The 15,332-nt window shown below is 41.5% G+C and overlaps 1 protein-coding gene across 4 annotated transcripts; it reads left to right on the forward strand.

Annotated features, from left to right (window-relative positions):
• The first annotated feature begins 3,032 nt into the window (after positions 1 to 3,032).
• Positions 3,033 to 8,319, forward strand: LOC133905607 (protein ALTERED PHOSPHATE STARVATION RESPONSE 1-like). Of its 4 annotated transcripts, none has more exons than XM_062347421.1 (6): positions 3,033 to 3,489; positions 3,592 to 4,931; positions 5,787 to 5,968; positions 6,250 to 6,473; positions 6,941 to 7,271; positions 7,576 to 8,319. In XM_062347421.1, exons 2-6 carry the CDS (start codon positions 3,989 to 3,991, stop codon positions 7,960 to 7,962), a joined length of 2,067 nt encoding a protein of 688 aa, XP_062203405.1. In that variant the 5' UTR covers positions 3,033 to 3,489; positions 3,592 to 3,988; the 3' UTR covers positions 7,963 to 8,319. The 4 variants fall into 4 exon arrangements, with proteins under 4 accessions (XP_062203405.1, XP_062203402.1, XP_062203403.1 ...); XM_062347418.1 differs by having other exon boundaries at positions 3,034 to 3,489; positions 5,781 to 5,968; XM_062347419.1 differs by having other exon boundaries at positions 3,034 to 3,489; positions 3,597 to 4,931; positions 5,781 to 5,968.
• The last annotated feature ends 7,013 nt before the right edge of the window (positions 8,320 to 15,332 follow it).

Genomic DNA, 15,332 nt, shown 5'->3' on the forward strand with positions numbered 1-15,332 from the left:
ATATAGCACATTTAGATAGAATTTGATATATATTTATCTTGTGTTGTTTTTGGAGCCGAATAGATTCTAAGTGTCCTATTCACCTCTCCTCTTACGACGTCACCGATCATCTCAAAGATATAATAGTCAAGAGTAGTATGGTAATCTCTTAGTCCTAATGTTTCCTCATATACACTATATATTGCTCTATGGAGCTACCATTGAATACAAATTTCTATTCATCCCGATCTAGAACCCGCCACTTGCTCTCTCCTTGTTGGCTTCCCTCTCGCCCACCCTATCGGCTGCTCTCTCTCCTTCATTGTCACCGATTCCCGTGCGAATCCATCGGTTTGATTTGCTTCTCATGAGCCCACTGCTCTCATAGTGCCATCGCCAGGCTGATTTGCCTACCCCTGGGCTGATTTGACCACTGTCGATCTTCCTAATCTAATCCCGCGCTCGTTGATGTCCAAGTAGACGAGATCCATCTGAATACCTCGCCGAGATCCAGCCATCGCCGGTCTCCAACTGCCTTGGACTGCTCTCCGATCGCCTCTCCGTCACGAGCCTTGACCGTCGCTCTACGCGCCCCACCTCGGCCTACTCTTCACTGGTCGCCCCTCCATGCTGCCCGGATTGTGTCACCCCATTATAGTGCGCCGCTCCCCGCTATTGTCTCACCTAGACACTTCGTCATTTCCACGTGGTAGTGGATTGCCCTGCGTCATTGGCCATCACAAATATTGATATTTAGGACGCATTCATTCAACCTTCATAAATTTTATCTTTCTGAATTTAGATTAGATGCATAGAACCGAATAAATTACTGTCACGGTTATGTTTTTTTAGGTAACTGTCACGGTTATGTTCTGACTGTGTTTAACTGTTTATGAGGAGTATATGTAAAACAAGTTTCATTCTTCTGAGCAATGAATTTAACCCTGCTGCTGCTGCTGTTAGATTGCAACCCTGTGCTTCTCCTTTCTCCTAAATCTAGGGCCCCTTCTTTTAAGAAAAAGCGACGATCACATGCTCCATGGCTTCGTGCTTGTAGAAGGCGTGTCAGCAACAGCAAACCCCCTCTGGCCCTCTCAGCAGTCATCCCCAAATACACCGCCATCATTTTTGGAATTTTTTTATTTATATATTTTATTTTTCAATATTTGTAAAAATATATGTTTATTTTATTACAAATCTAACCTACCATCGTATTTTAGAAAGGTGACACCTAGATGTAACATATCCAACTTGCAACACCTTGATGTGGTAGACCAGCATGATATCCCTTTGATGTGGCACAATAGATATTATCCGTTTAACGGACGACACTTTAATGGGTGGCATGGGGGCGCAGATGGCAAGCCCTCACATGCAAGTGTCTGCATACAAGTGCCGGTCACATGCTTTATACAGAAGAAGGTGTTGCACATCGATTTATATATTTAATTCTTAACTGTTACCCATGGGCCTCACGATGTGATATCCGTTGGATGGGCGTCCAACGGGCGATGATAAGTTGGATATATAATTTTTAAAAATAAACATGTATATTTGTAAATATTAAAAAATAAAAATATATTAAAAATCATCATTTTCGGCCATCATTCTAGAACGAGTTGGCCCGAAATACACTCCAGCGACCAGCCCAATGCAGGCCGTATACAGGAGGTGCACAGCGCAAAGATCTCACAAGCCATGCGCACCTGTTCCGGGGGCTTTCAGAATTTTTCGTGTTGAGTTGATGCCCAAATTAATAGGGTTTAGGCCATGTGCACCTGCTCCATGAATGTTTTCGCAGAAGCGGCAAATGGCATTGAACCAACTAATGCCAAAACTTATGTGGCATCCTCCAGTACGGTTGGATAAAACCGATGTAGATGGTAGCTTTGTTAAGGCCACGGGCCAAGCTTCAGCAGGTATGGTCATCCGGGATCGTACGGGACAGGTGCTCCTCTCTTGGTGGAGGTATTTGTTCTATTGTCCCTCAGCAGAAGAAGCAGAGTTTGCTGCATGTAAACAAGGCCTGTCACTAGGCCGGAGCGGCTTATATTAGTTATAATCATCTTGTTATAACAAAATGGGTTAATAAAGTTTTGCTTATCGGGAAAAAAAAAGGCCTATCACTCGTCGTTCATTGGTTCCACAGCCCAGAAATACTGTAGTCGGATTGGTCAAATGCACCTCTGTTCTGTGTCAATTGATGCGTCCTCAGATTGTGACATGTTCCGTTGAGATGGTAACATCGGTTGAGCGAGACAGGCCAAACACAGCCGTGGCCAAGGCGAAGGACGGGCGGCAGTTACGAGTTTTGGCAAGAGCAGGTAAGGTGATAGTGCCATCGGTGATGATGTCGTGTTTATCTCGAAGTCCGTGGTCTGCTGCAACTAGAATGTACAACCACATGCTGTGCTCCCCATGCTTTTCTTCTCTGCTCTCGAGTGGGTCTCGGCCGGAGAGCTGCTAGTCCCACCCAAAAGCTAACCTAAACCTGTCTCTCACCTGATTCTAGAATCACATTCGGATGGCATGCATGGAGTTAAATTGGGTGTGCCGAAAACGAAGGGCTTCTATTTCTCTCATGACCACGGGCCATCATATCTGACACTAACAATGCTCTAGTGCTTTTAGTTGCTCAGTGCAGCTATATTATTCTTTACTCTTTGCTTTATATGTACTAAAAAAATTGTATGGCTAAACAACCTAGGCAATCACAAATAGCTGGTACATTAACAAAGAAGCTAAGGTACATCACAAAATTGCTTTTTAAAAGATAAATCTAGCATGATGAATTGGTATACCATAAAGTTAGACTCAATTATTCTGAAATTTCATTCGTCAACAATTGATACATTACAATACCCTCATTTCCTCAAGATAAAACATTACAATAGCCATCCAAGAGAGAAAGCACTCCATTTTCATTGTACACTAGTACTAACTAGAATCATTAAGCAGTTTTTAATCCATGTCCGTGATGGTGGATGGTGTGGACCTAAAAATAACAAAGAGGCGAGAGGAAGAGCAGGGCAGCGAAAGAAAAGGAGAGAGTTTCGGTGGAGGGAGTTTCGGTGACAGTGGTGGAAAGTGGCAGCTCTGACCACATTCCTACACCACCATCCCACCCCTGCTGCCTGCACAATTTCTTCCCCTACTTTATTGCAAAAAACCAAATCCCACACCTTCTCTTTCCCCTTCCTTTCTCTCTCCCTCCTCCTGCCTGTCGCCGATCCCTCTTTCTCTCTCTTCGTCCCAAGCCCCAATTGCCTCCTGCAGTCTTCGTACTTGCCCCCAGAGAGAGACAATGGAGAAAGAGAGATGGGTTCTTGGGAGTTGGGAGTGAGAACCACATGATGCCATTACCACCATCTCTCTCTTTTCTTTTTGTTGGCATATTCTTCTCCTCCGGTTGTCTAGATCCTTCGTTCTTCAGTCCTGCTTGGCTTCCAAGCTGACCAACAACTCCAAGATTGCTGACCGGGGAGCATTTCTTCAATCGAAGCCTCTCTGGTAAGGCAAGCAACCACAACTCACCTGTATTCAAGAATCTTCTTTTTTTTGTCCCTTCATCTTGTTTTCCTCCCTTGTTGATGCTGATTCTTCGTTTTTTAGATCAGCTCATTTGTCTGCCTGATTCCAGTGCCAGTTCCATCGGATTTTGATGCAAAAGAAAGGGGGATCGGTAGGTTCTAATTTTGTGACTGGTTGTTGGAGAGCAGAAGGCGCAATTTCTTGGGGGTGTATCCCTCCCTTTTAGCCAAATTGGGGGCAATTTCAGCCAATTTGGTAGGAACCAATAAAACCCCTTCGGAGGATTTGTCATGTGCATGTTCCATGATTAGGATCTGTAGCAGGATAGTGTCTACTCTCTGGAAGTTTAGTGCAAATTGTTACCAGTTTCAGTCAACTTTAATCGGGACCAGAAATTACCAATTTGGAATTTTCAGTTGGGCTGCAGTGTGCATTCTTCCAAGGTCATCAGTGGGGAATTCGTTCGCGTTGGTGGCAGATGGGTTGCTCGCACTCTAAAGTGGAGAATGAGGAGCCCGTGAGGAGGTGCAAGGATAGGAGGCAGCTCATGAAGCAGCTAGTGCGCCGACGTCCTGAGCTTGCAGCTGCGCACATTGCATACCTGCATGCCCTCCGCAACACAGGAGCTACTCTCAGGCAGTTTGCTGAGGTGGAGTCTGCAGTGTCACAGCAGCCTCCTGTAGGCCTTGCGGTGCCCCCGTCGCCTCCTCCACCACCACCGCCACCTCCTCCTGAACCATCGGTGACATCCTCAATGCCACCCTCGCCACGCCCCCCGCCACCTCTGCCATTTAGTCCAATAACCACAAGAAAGATGGAGAAGAGGGATGATGAGCTCCCCCTACCACTTCTGTCTTTTAGTCCAATAATAACGATAAGAAAGATGGAGAAGAGGAATGATGAGCTCCATGGGGATGATTCTATGGATGAGGATGATGATGACACTGACAGCTGCTCAACTCCTCTACCACCACCCCCGCCACCCGGTGTACCATTGGAGTACCTGGATCCTTTCAATGTGCGCCCCTTGAATTTCCCATCTCCATTTGCTGATAGGAACGATAAAGAAATGGCCTCACATGTTACCATGGACGATGATAATTGGGTGGAGACCAACACAGAATTTGATGGAGAGGAGGATGAAAGGGTGCTTGGCAACGATGATAGCATCGTGAGCAGGGTGGAGTTGAATCCAGCAAAGAGTAGGGCTCTTGGTGATGAGAACTCGTCAATGGTGAGCTGGGTGACAAAGGATTCAGATTCCTCGGTGGTGGCTTGGAGGAGTAAGAAGTCACTTGCAGTGATTGCTAAGGAGATTGATGAGTACTTCTTGAAAGCAGCAGCAAGTGGGAACGATGTTGTCATTCTTTTGGACTCTTCTGGTGGCCGGCCAGATCCCTTGGATTTAGAGGCAAAGAAAGGTATAATGTCTCCATATACTATCATTGTATATATTTCTTTGAGATGTCAGTCAGCAATTTCACTCCAGGATCTTTGTTCTGTGGGATGCCAATACTCTTCTTTTGAAAAAGTATATGAATGTTAAACAAAGTAGTTGATATTACGTGGATGTTAATCTGAACCAACCTGAAATGAAATTGACAATAATATATACATAGCACATCTACTAATATAGAAATTAAATTGACTTATGTCATGGTTGCTTCGTGTGACAATACTCATATCACTGCCCTGCTGTTTACTAAGAACCCGGGCTCGGAAGCAGGAAAGCCTCGGCTGAAATCATCGAAGAACGAAGGCTCCTCATCACCCTGTCTTCCATGCATGCATAAAGCAAATGAAAAATCCAAGTATCCAACAAAGGAGAGATTTTTATACAGAACCTGTCTTGTTTTGATCTAGTTTTAAGCTTGATTGGGTGCAATATTTATTCTTATTTCTAATCTTTAATTTGACTTTAATTTTTTAGGTTGGTACTTGGTACAGATTTGCAGCAACCTAATAGTGACTACTTAAATATTTGTAAACCATTTTTTTAAAGAGGAATATTCAAATGCACCCCATTATTTGTATACACTGTACCCTATGGACTTTCTTGTCTATATACTGTTTGGTTCTCTAAAGTGTTACGTGTAAATATATAGCAGCATTCATGGAAAGTGACAGGTATTAGAAGACATTTCAAGATCAACTGCACATTCAATAATCAATACATTACTTTGTTGCAATTGGGTAAAAAAGAAAGAAATAAGAAACACTGCCTTTCTTGGCGTGCAGTCACTTCCTAAACACTATTATTTATTGTTTAGGTGCAGGAAAAAATTCCAAATCTGCAAAGGTTTTCTCCACGCTTTCTTGGAGCTGGTCATTCAAATCACAGCAGGCTAACAGTGAATCCTCAATTCTGAATTCTAGTGATGCCTCTGGATATGGTTACCATGGCAAAACGCTAGAGAAGATTTATGACGAGGAGCAAAAACTCTACAAGTTAGTCAAGGTGAGCTATCGGAGGCCTAGCTAGCATTATTTGTGGTTGGTATTTGTTTCACTGAAAGTATGGAATGCATTACACGGTGCAGTCAAGGATTAGATTGGAAGACTGTTAGGTAGATTTTTAGATGCCATAATTTATCTGGAAAATCGTTTCTTGAGCAGCAAAATTTGTTGTTGTATTAACAAGAGAACACAATGCATGATGACAAAATGTTTACGTATTACCATGTGTTGCTTTACCAAAAGTCAGCACACTGTTGATTGTTAGTATCTTTTCTCTTGCAGGACGAAGAATTTGCAAGGCTCCAGTATAAAAAGTATGCTTCATTGCTACAAAAGCTAGAATCAGGGGAGCATGATAAGCTGCATGCAGAGAGAGTTCGGGATACTATTGAGGAATTGCAAACTCGGATAATCTCGTTGGTGGAAGCTGTGAATTTGACATATTTGTCCATATCAGAGCTCAGAGATGAGGAGTTATATCCTCAGATTATTGAATTATCTGCAGGGTAGGCTCCAAAAGTTAGCTAGCTAAAATATTTGAACTGTCCAAAACTGTTTGTAAAAACAGTATTTAGGTGCATTGTATCTGTTTTCAACACTTAATATGCAATAATTAATTTCAGGAAGTCTCATTTATCCATTCACATGCTACCTGTATTAACATATACCTGATATTTTTTATTAGGAACACCCAAGTATTGCTTTAAGTCACATGTGTTTAGTCATACTGGAGCTTTATTGTGGTCCATGATAGGTGAGAAATAATTAGTTAGTAGTTACCTCATACATCATGTAGCTTTTGTTGTGGGATGTGCCCCTTCGATTAATAATCAACGAATGCAGGAAGCATGTTACATTGCAGCTTGGTGTCAATGCCTACATTTTTGTATTGTTGATGATGCAGTTTCAGTCCTTATCAAAATACTATTTCATTCTCATTATTCATTCTGAACTTCCTCTCCTTTTGACTTAGGCTTGTGCATATGTGGAGAAACATGTACGAGTGCCATCAGGTTCAGAACCATATTGCCCATCAAGCTAGTCTCCTAGGCAACAGACCTGGGAGTGAGCCGACAAGTGACTCTCATTACCACGCAACATCTCAGCTGGAAGTTGAAGTCTCTGGATGGCACAGTTCCTTCTGTAATCTCATCACATTGCAGCGTGAGTATGTAAGCATCCTTAACCAATGGATTAAACTCACTGACTGCCTTCCTGATAATGATGGCTTCATGAGAAGTTCATCTGGAATCTGTAGCTTCTCTGAGGAGCTCCAGCGTGTGCTTGAGAGGTTACCCGAGAAGGTATAGTAAAACCAACTTACTCTTTTCTTTAAGTACCTTGTTTGTCACTATGAAATCCAGCTTTCAGGAACATTTGGTTTGGAGTATATCATTTTTCTTTGAATAAAGAAGCTTACATTCTTTTTAGTTGGATCTTGAGGGTTTCATCTCTAGCCTACGCCAACTTGCTTGGGACAAAAGCTTTGTTGTTGTTGTAAAGAAGTTTACATTCTTCATGTATCAACCGAAGGACTGGTATACTCATTTTTCATAAGTTAAACTTCATCATAATTAACCATTTAGCTATTCTTATTTATGTAAACAGGTAGCAGCAGAAGCAATAAAGACTTTTATTTCAGTCATACACTCTATAATTCTACAACAGAGTGAAGAGCGCCAGCTGAAGAAAAAGTCAGAGAACATGGAAAGAAAATTCCAGACCCAGTTAGAGAAACACAGTGAAAATGCAATGCAAAACTCAGCCCAGCCTCCACATAAGAATCACTATTCAGTGTCAAAAAATGAAACTAAACTGGACGCATTTAGAAAACAAGTTGAGGAGGAGAAGGCCAGATATCTAAACTCTGTGAGAACCAGCCGAACCATGACGCTGAACAATCTGCAGACGAGCCTTCCGAATGTGTTTCATGCTCTGATGGGGTTCTCAGGAGTGTGCGTCCAGGCATTTGAAGGTATCAGCACATGCAGTTAAGTTGTTATTAGCCACTCGGGAGCAGTTTCGCCTGCCATTTGCTCGTGACCCTTGCTTCGATGGCTGTGATTATTTATTGTAAGTAGGAAAAGTATAAACTGGTTCCACGTGAATACACCTCCCTTCAAATTTCTAGAAGTTGTTTAAATAGTTTTGGGGGATGATTTTAAGTCAGTACAGGCATATTAGTCTTAAATAGATCACGAAGTCCCAGTTTGAGAAGAGGTGGATACCTATGAGGTTAGTGGTAGAAATATGAAGTATCATAATTCAAATATGTGGCTGGAAAGGATTCATGTAGTCTTTAACAGCATGTTCTCACGATATGATGATCCTATACATCTCAATTTATCTCCAGTACAACAGTCCAGAGGCTGTCCAGGATCACACCTGACAAATAACTCTTCATTTTAATGCTTGGTTGTGATTTAACGCATGTGAAGCACTACTTTGTATATAATCCTTTACAATTTACCACACCAGTGCACTTTTATTTAGATTAGAATTTGCCTGATTCTACTTACATACTCTTAATCACTTCCTGTGATTGCAACTGCAAGTTGTCCTTAAATCTCTGTTGTAAAATATTTTTTGTTCTGATGGCGACATATTAAAAGCATCTAGGCCTCTAAATTATTGGTCATATGAAATGGGTCTTGCCGAATAAATCATGAAATGTAGTTTAATGAAATTAATGAAATGTAATGTTTGTGATTTTCAGTAATATATTAATTTGAGAAATTATTACCTGCCAAAGTCATTCCTTACATAAGATAAAGGCATCCAACACAGTAGGTATAAAGTTAAACACTAAGTCTAGCTTCAACAAATACTTAAAAAATTATCCCTTATAACACTATTATAATATTCACTATATTTTCATCTCTAACAATTACTCTATTTCTTATCTTCTATTACTCTTATTTTATTTTTAGTCCTACAGTCATACTCTATGAACAATGTTAAGAATTACTACAGTAGTTCGTAAATTTGGAGCACGCTCTCTTCCAATCGTATCCCTGTAGCAGATGATACGGTATCTGTTAGAGACCAGTACGGGAGCTAAGATTGGCAAAAAGACAGCACAATACTGAGTACAGTGTTGCAGACGCTGCAATTGATACTAGTGGCAGGCACCAGAGTTTCTAGATAAGGTACGGACTTTATCTATATAGTCCATTAGAAAAGTCCAAATTACGCAATAGCATAAACCAAATAACTCGCACTACAAACAATTCATATTAAAGCTATCATAGTAAAATAATCAATATTTTTTGAAAACCACAAATTAATTAAGAAAAAAATAGCAAGTCACTCAATGAAACATTATGCTTTAGAAGCGAGACTTCTAGGAAGGAATTTCGCACAAGAAATGTAACGTAGGAAAGCTTGTTTGACAGAATCCGTTGCAGGAACTGCCAATTCGATGACAGTGTGTCTTCTTTGAGTTTTAGCTTAGTACCATGTGAGTGGGAACATTGGCAAGTATGGGACTGGATCTGAGAGTGCAGAACCGTAAAAAGTTTGAATGGACCACCTACATTATATATGCAGCATTGGTTGTAGCAGTATTTACCTTTAAAAAAAATATGGCGCATTTGCACCCGTTGCTCAAGGTATCACCACTTTTGCATAGTATGGGAATAGGGATGGCAACGGGTCGAATTGAATGCGGGTTTAGCTAAAACTCACTCGTCATGAGACCCAAAATTAAAAACCCGATCTGTACCTGAATTACTAATCGGGTTAAAATGTGCCCCTGCACTTGAACCCGACGGGGACCCGTCAAGTCTTACAACATATTGAAGCAGATCCCGTGGGGTGGCGTGGATGACCGGCGCCAAATCGAAACAGAAGAGGATGTGGTAGGGTGACAGGGGGTGGCACTGACGGCCTGGGAGGCCGGAGGGGGGTAGCGTGAACCGCGAGGCCGAAGGGGCGTCTTGCGTAGTTGGCTTGTGTGGTAGCAGCGACGACAGGCCGGCCCGGCACGACGAATGGGAGTGGCGACAGACAGCGTGGCAACCGCGGCCAAACCGAATGCCAAAGTGCAGCAACAGCGGCGGCGGCGGTGGTGACGCGTGTGCGCGTGGAGGGATGGCTGAATGGGGCTAGCTGGCTAGGGTTCATACTGACAGTCTTAGATCTTTAGGGCATGTGCTTCGTGGATGAATGGGCCTTCGAATATGTGCGTGGGCTTTTTGGATGAATGTACAATGCACTGTATCGGGTGACCCGATGGGCACTTGCGAGTAAAAACTAAAACCTGAGCCTGATCTGAAACATTTTGGATACTCGACCCAACAGACCTGTGGGCAAAAAATAGAACTTGAACCTGGACCCGTCGAGCGTAAAACCCGCGAGTACTCAAACCCACAAGTTCAATTACCATCCCTATATGAGAATTTATTTCTCATACGGAATTATACAAGTTAAAATGACATGCTTTATGGATCAAAGCAGTGATGTGACCAATGTTGGTTTTAGGAAAAAGAAGTGGAAATGCTTTTATGGCCTATCGATGGTGGATGATTGGCAAACTACCTTGAACATTTATGTGGTTATTTTTAGTGACCATTCGGTTAAATAACTCGTTTAATTATTGTAAATGATTTGATTAATCAATTAAGGTCATTAGTTGATAGCTATAGTTGTGACATGCAAAAGTACGGTGTATAGATGTTATAAGAAAAAAACATTAAGCAATATACACCAAAAATATAGTTATGATTGGGACCTGATTATTTCAAAAAGTCCAACTACTATGATTCATTCTCTCATTTTCTATATTCTGTCAAGGAATTTCTACGGATGGTCATCATTTGGCAATAATTTTAATATATTCCCTCATGTCACAAATAAATGGCATTTTGGACATTGACATGCTTCCAAAATACAACTTTAATTACTACTTTTTGTTGTAATATAATAATAAGATATAGCAAAAATATATTATTATGAAAGTATTTTTTGAGATATATCTACCCGTATCATTTTTAAATATCCAAAATCAATACATAAAAAGTAATTTGTAACCAAAAATTTAAACGGCTGACTGCACGTAAAAACAATATTTATTTGTGACTACAAAGGATTAACAATTAAGTTAAACGACATGCAGATATTCTATTTTGAATTCAAAACTTAAAACATGCATACTATTAATAAATTCTTGAGTCTGATATTTTTGATACATATGCGGTGAATTCCATTCATTAACAATTCATTAATTTATTTCTTAGCTTCAACAGCTCGAGTGTATAAGGATGTTTAGAACTTACAAGGGTTTGACGGTTAGTAAGTTTAGGGCAATAGGCAAGCGCAACCTTAGATATTTCTATTTTTCAACCTTTTCATATTATTTGATGCTTAATTGGGTCTATAATTTAACTGGTGAATTTAAAATAGGGTGAATATCATATCCCTAATGACCAGCTTATCCTCAAAGCATGTGTTTCATGTCGCTTGTGTTTTTCCATCCAATCTATTTAATTTTAATACTTGCACCATGCTAACGTTGATGCCATGCGAATGAGGGAGAAGGAAGTGGTGAGCAAGGAGATGAAGCAACATCATTATTTAAGATTATTTCTAACTATTTTTTCTTTATTTTATTCTCTTTCTGATTTCCTTTCCCGTTATCATTCCCTTTATTTTCTCCCATCTTCAACAACTTCCCTTCGAAAGGATTCATGAAAGAAAAGGAGTTATAATCCCGTCCTAAAGGGAATGATCTTGGGAATATTTTCACGAAGGTAATCGTGAAGGGAAACCGTTAGAGCGCTGAAGAGAATGAAAATCCCTTCGCGAATGGATTCTGGGTCGCGAAGAGAATCTGTTGGGCATGGTGTCACGTCCTAAATTCCGTAATCACATGATTAAGCTTAATCATGCATCATTAGCATCATAATTAGTTTCGAGTTAAATTATTTAGGTACATTAGAGCACTTTGTTCCGAGTCATTTAGATGAGACAAAGAAATTCGAGAGTGAAAAGAATAAAATTCACAGTTAAAATGGACCCATTTCTCTTCCACGTGGGCCCTCCTGGCCGGCCCCACCATCCTAACCATCCAAAGGGGCAGCACCCACCTTCTCCCCTCTCTCTCCCTCAGCTCACCTGCTCCCATCGTGCTCAACCGGCCAAAAAAGCAAAGGGGCAGCTCCCCTCTCCTCTTCTCTCAAGCACTCTCTCCTTCTCCCTCAAAATCCCACCTCAAGAGAAGGAATCGAGGTGCGTATGTGGTGTCTACGTGTCACTAGCTCGTAAGCTATCTATCCCTCCAATTCATTTTCATTTTCTCAAAGGATTCGAGCCAGTTTTGATATCTTTTGATGTTCACGGTTGAAGCACAAGAAGCATCGGTGTTCTTCCTCTTCCCAAACTTTCTTCCTTCAACCGGTAGTCCCCAAACTCGGCAAATCATCTTGGGTGAGTCCCCTATGCATCCATGGTAAGATTCTGTGTTTTGTTTGAATAGATTTCGAATTTGGAGTTAGGGTTGTGAAGTTTATGAGTTCTTAAGTTTTGGAGCAAATTAGAGGATTATGGATGAAATTGAGTTAGGAATCGAGTTGATAGATTAGTGAGTTGAGTTCTAGACCCCTATGAGCCATTGCAAAATCTTGCTCTTCGATTTGGAATCGAATCAACCAAAGTCTTCCCTTGAAATTTCTTTCTGCGCAAGGTCCGGAGTGTCCGGAGAAATCTATGGAGTCTCTAGCCTTCTATATTTCTTCGGCATTGTTAGTTCGTGAATTTTGTGTTCTTCCTTATGTCTTATTCATTTAGCTTGTTGTTATGCATATTGTAGCATATATTGGTGCACTTCATTCGTACTTATCATTGCATGCGTTCTTGTTTAGTGAGCGAAGAACCAGCGTGTGACCCGGTCGTGGTTGAAGGCGACGCCAACCTCCCAGAGTTCTATGAGTGTTGTGTGGGGAGTATCAGGCGGTCACCTGAGCAGCAAGGCAATGAACTAAGCATATTGCACCTTTGTTCAGTTGAATGAAGTCTAAAATTGATGAACTATGCTTATGTATGTTTGCATGTGTCGAGTCGAGATCATGTACAGATGAGTATATGTTATGTTGAATGCATTACTTCTATCTTGATTTGTTGTTCATCATTTCCTTGTCGCCTTGAGTATGTTGTTGATATCTAGATTACAAGTCAAATCGAAATACTGAGCAATGCATAGGTCATTCGGTAGAAGTTGAGCGGTGAATTGTTTCATCGTTCGCGAGTATAGGTGATATTTACTTTCATAATGATCACAATGTTGGATATGGGTTGATGATGGTTGTATGAGTGATGAGTATGAGACGAGATGTGAGCGGTGCTAGAGGTGTTATCTGCTCTGGAGGAAAGCCCTAAGCCAGTAGAGAAACCCAGACACCATAGACCTCTTATGTCGTTTAAGCACTGATCGTCGGTGTAGTCGGCTTTAGCACTTACCTTACTCACCACATGCCGATCTAATGGTAAGGCGAGCCGAATACCTCTGTAGCTGTGATCATTTGGGCGTGAACATCGACTGTGTGAGCGGGCGGGCTTGTAAGAGGTGCTAGTTTGCTCCGGGTGTAGTTCTAGTACCTCCGTACCGAGCGATGCATGATCTAAATAGTTGGGACTTATTGGAAAAGATTGACATGAGTACCCCTTGTATGAACTTGTGTGGTCATACAAGCCGTATGATCCTCAAGTCCTGTAGGTCCAGGAGTATTCCCTGTAGGGTGGAAAAACATTTCGAAATACCGCGCTCTCGATCATGAACATACTTTTGTCCATTTGCATCGGTCGTAGAGTTTTTGCTTGTGGTTGATGGTTGGATATGTGTGAGAAAGTTGAGTTGGTATTTGTTACATATATGTTCAATGGTTCTAGTTATTTATGTTCAGTTGGTTATGGCCGGGTAGAATTATGTTGTTGTTGGTTAAGTTAGTTGCTCACATCTATGTGTCTAGATTACTTACCGCTTATGTTTAACTTAACTATATAGCTTTTCCTTGCTAATGACTCAATGCATAATCCTTGGAGTCGAGCTATGTATATGTGTTTTATATGGTTTAAGTCTTGCGAGTACCTTTGTACTCATGCTTGCGTTTTCAGGTGCTATCGGTGAGGAAGAGTTGGTGGTTGGCTACTTCGTGCCTGCCGTTCAGGGGTGGCGGGCAAGAGTAGTTCATCCTGCTCAGTTGGCGTGCTTTTGTGATGCAGCCTAAGGGCATATGGCGACATCCTTCTTTTGTTGTATAGCTTTTAGTCTTCTGCTGCTTAGTTTTTTTTGCTGGTTAGGTATTGAGCATGTTTTAGTCTCCTCCTAGCTCTCTTTTGCTGTAAATTGTAATAACGTGCTGCGTGCTTAAGAACTTGTAATATAACTTTAATTACTTACTCTTTTTTAAGCTGTGTTATGATGCTATATGTTGTAAAGGCACGCGTTTCGATCTTGGGCATAAAACACATGTCGGGACTATCGGGCTGATATTCTGGTTAATCATCGAGGTTATGATTATGTATAATAATCCTCCTGGTGATTAATTATAATATTATCTGGACAGTTTCTCATACATGGTCTAACTATGCTAGACATGAAACTAGTGGGTCGGTATTGTAACATCATGCAACATACACATTATTTCCTTTTTTTTTAATGGGAAACAGTGAGGAAACCCCCACTGCACAACTTTTATTAAGAGACGAGAGCATATATACAAGAACACTATTTCCTTTTTGTGTAGGCAAAACATGTAGAGAGATACCAATGCTAGATGCGGTTACACTAGGTCCAGAAAATGTTATAAGATACTCGGTCAATCATGTACCATTACAAAACCCTAAGACTCCGTTTGGATGCCAGAATTGGGGCCAGAATTTTGAAATTGGAATTGGGTTTTATCAATTCAGCTGTTTGAATGTCTTCAGAATCAGGATTGGAATTGAAGGCCCATTTCCACGAAATCAGGAAACAACTGTCTTTAGTGCTCATCGATTCAGAGGCCTGATCCTCTGATTTCAGCCGACTCCCATGACGAATCATGAGATGAGAAGCAAAAAACTGGCACCCTCCTCACCGTTGTCTTAATCTCCTTCCTTCTCCCCTGTGTCATCGTCCTCACCCTTCCGCCTGTCCTTGGCAGTGCCAGCGCCATCGCCATGAGATCCTACCGCTCCCTTCCTCTATTTCGGCCAAAAAATTCCGCCACGAGCTTCATCCTCATCATCGCCGCCGCAAGCTTCTTCCTCCTCACCGGTGTCGTGAGATCTGGCCATGGCCGTCAACGCATCGAAGCCCTTCTTCCCCAAGTCCCCATCCCTTCCCTTGCTGCTCCCCAAGATCTCAAGTGACCCCCTTGAGTCGCTCC

The sequence above is a fragment of the Phragmites australis genome, chromosome 2 (genome assembly GCF_958298935.1).
Source record: "Phragmites australis chromosome 2, lpPhrAust1.1, whole genome shotgun sequence".
Lineage (NCBI taxonomy): Eukaryota > Viridiplantae > Streptophyta > Magnoliopsida > Poales > Poaceae > Phragmites > Phragmites australis.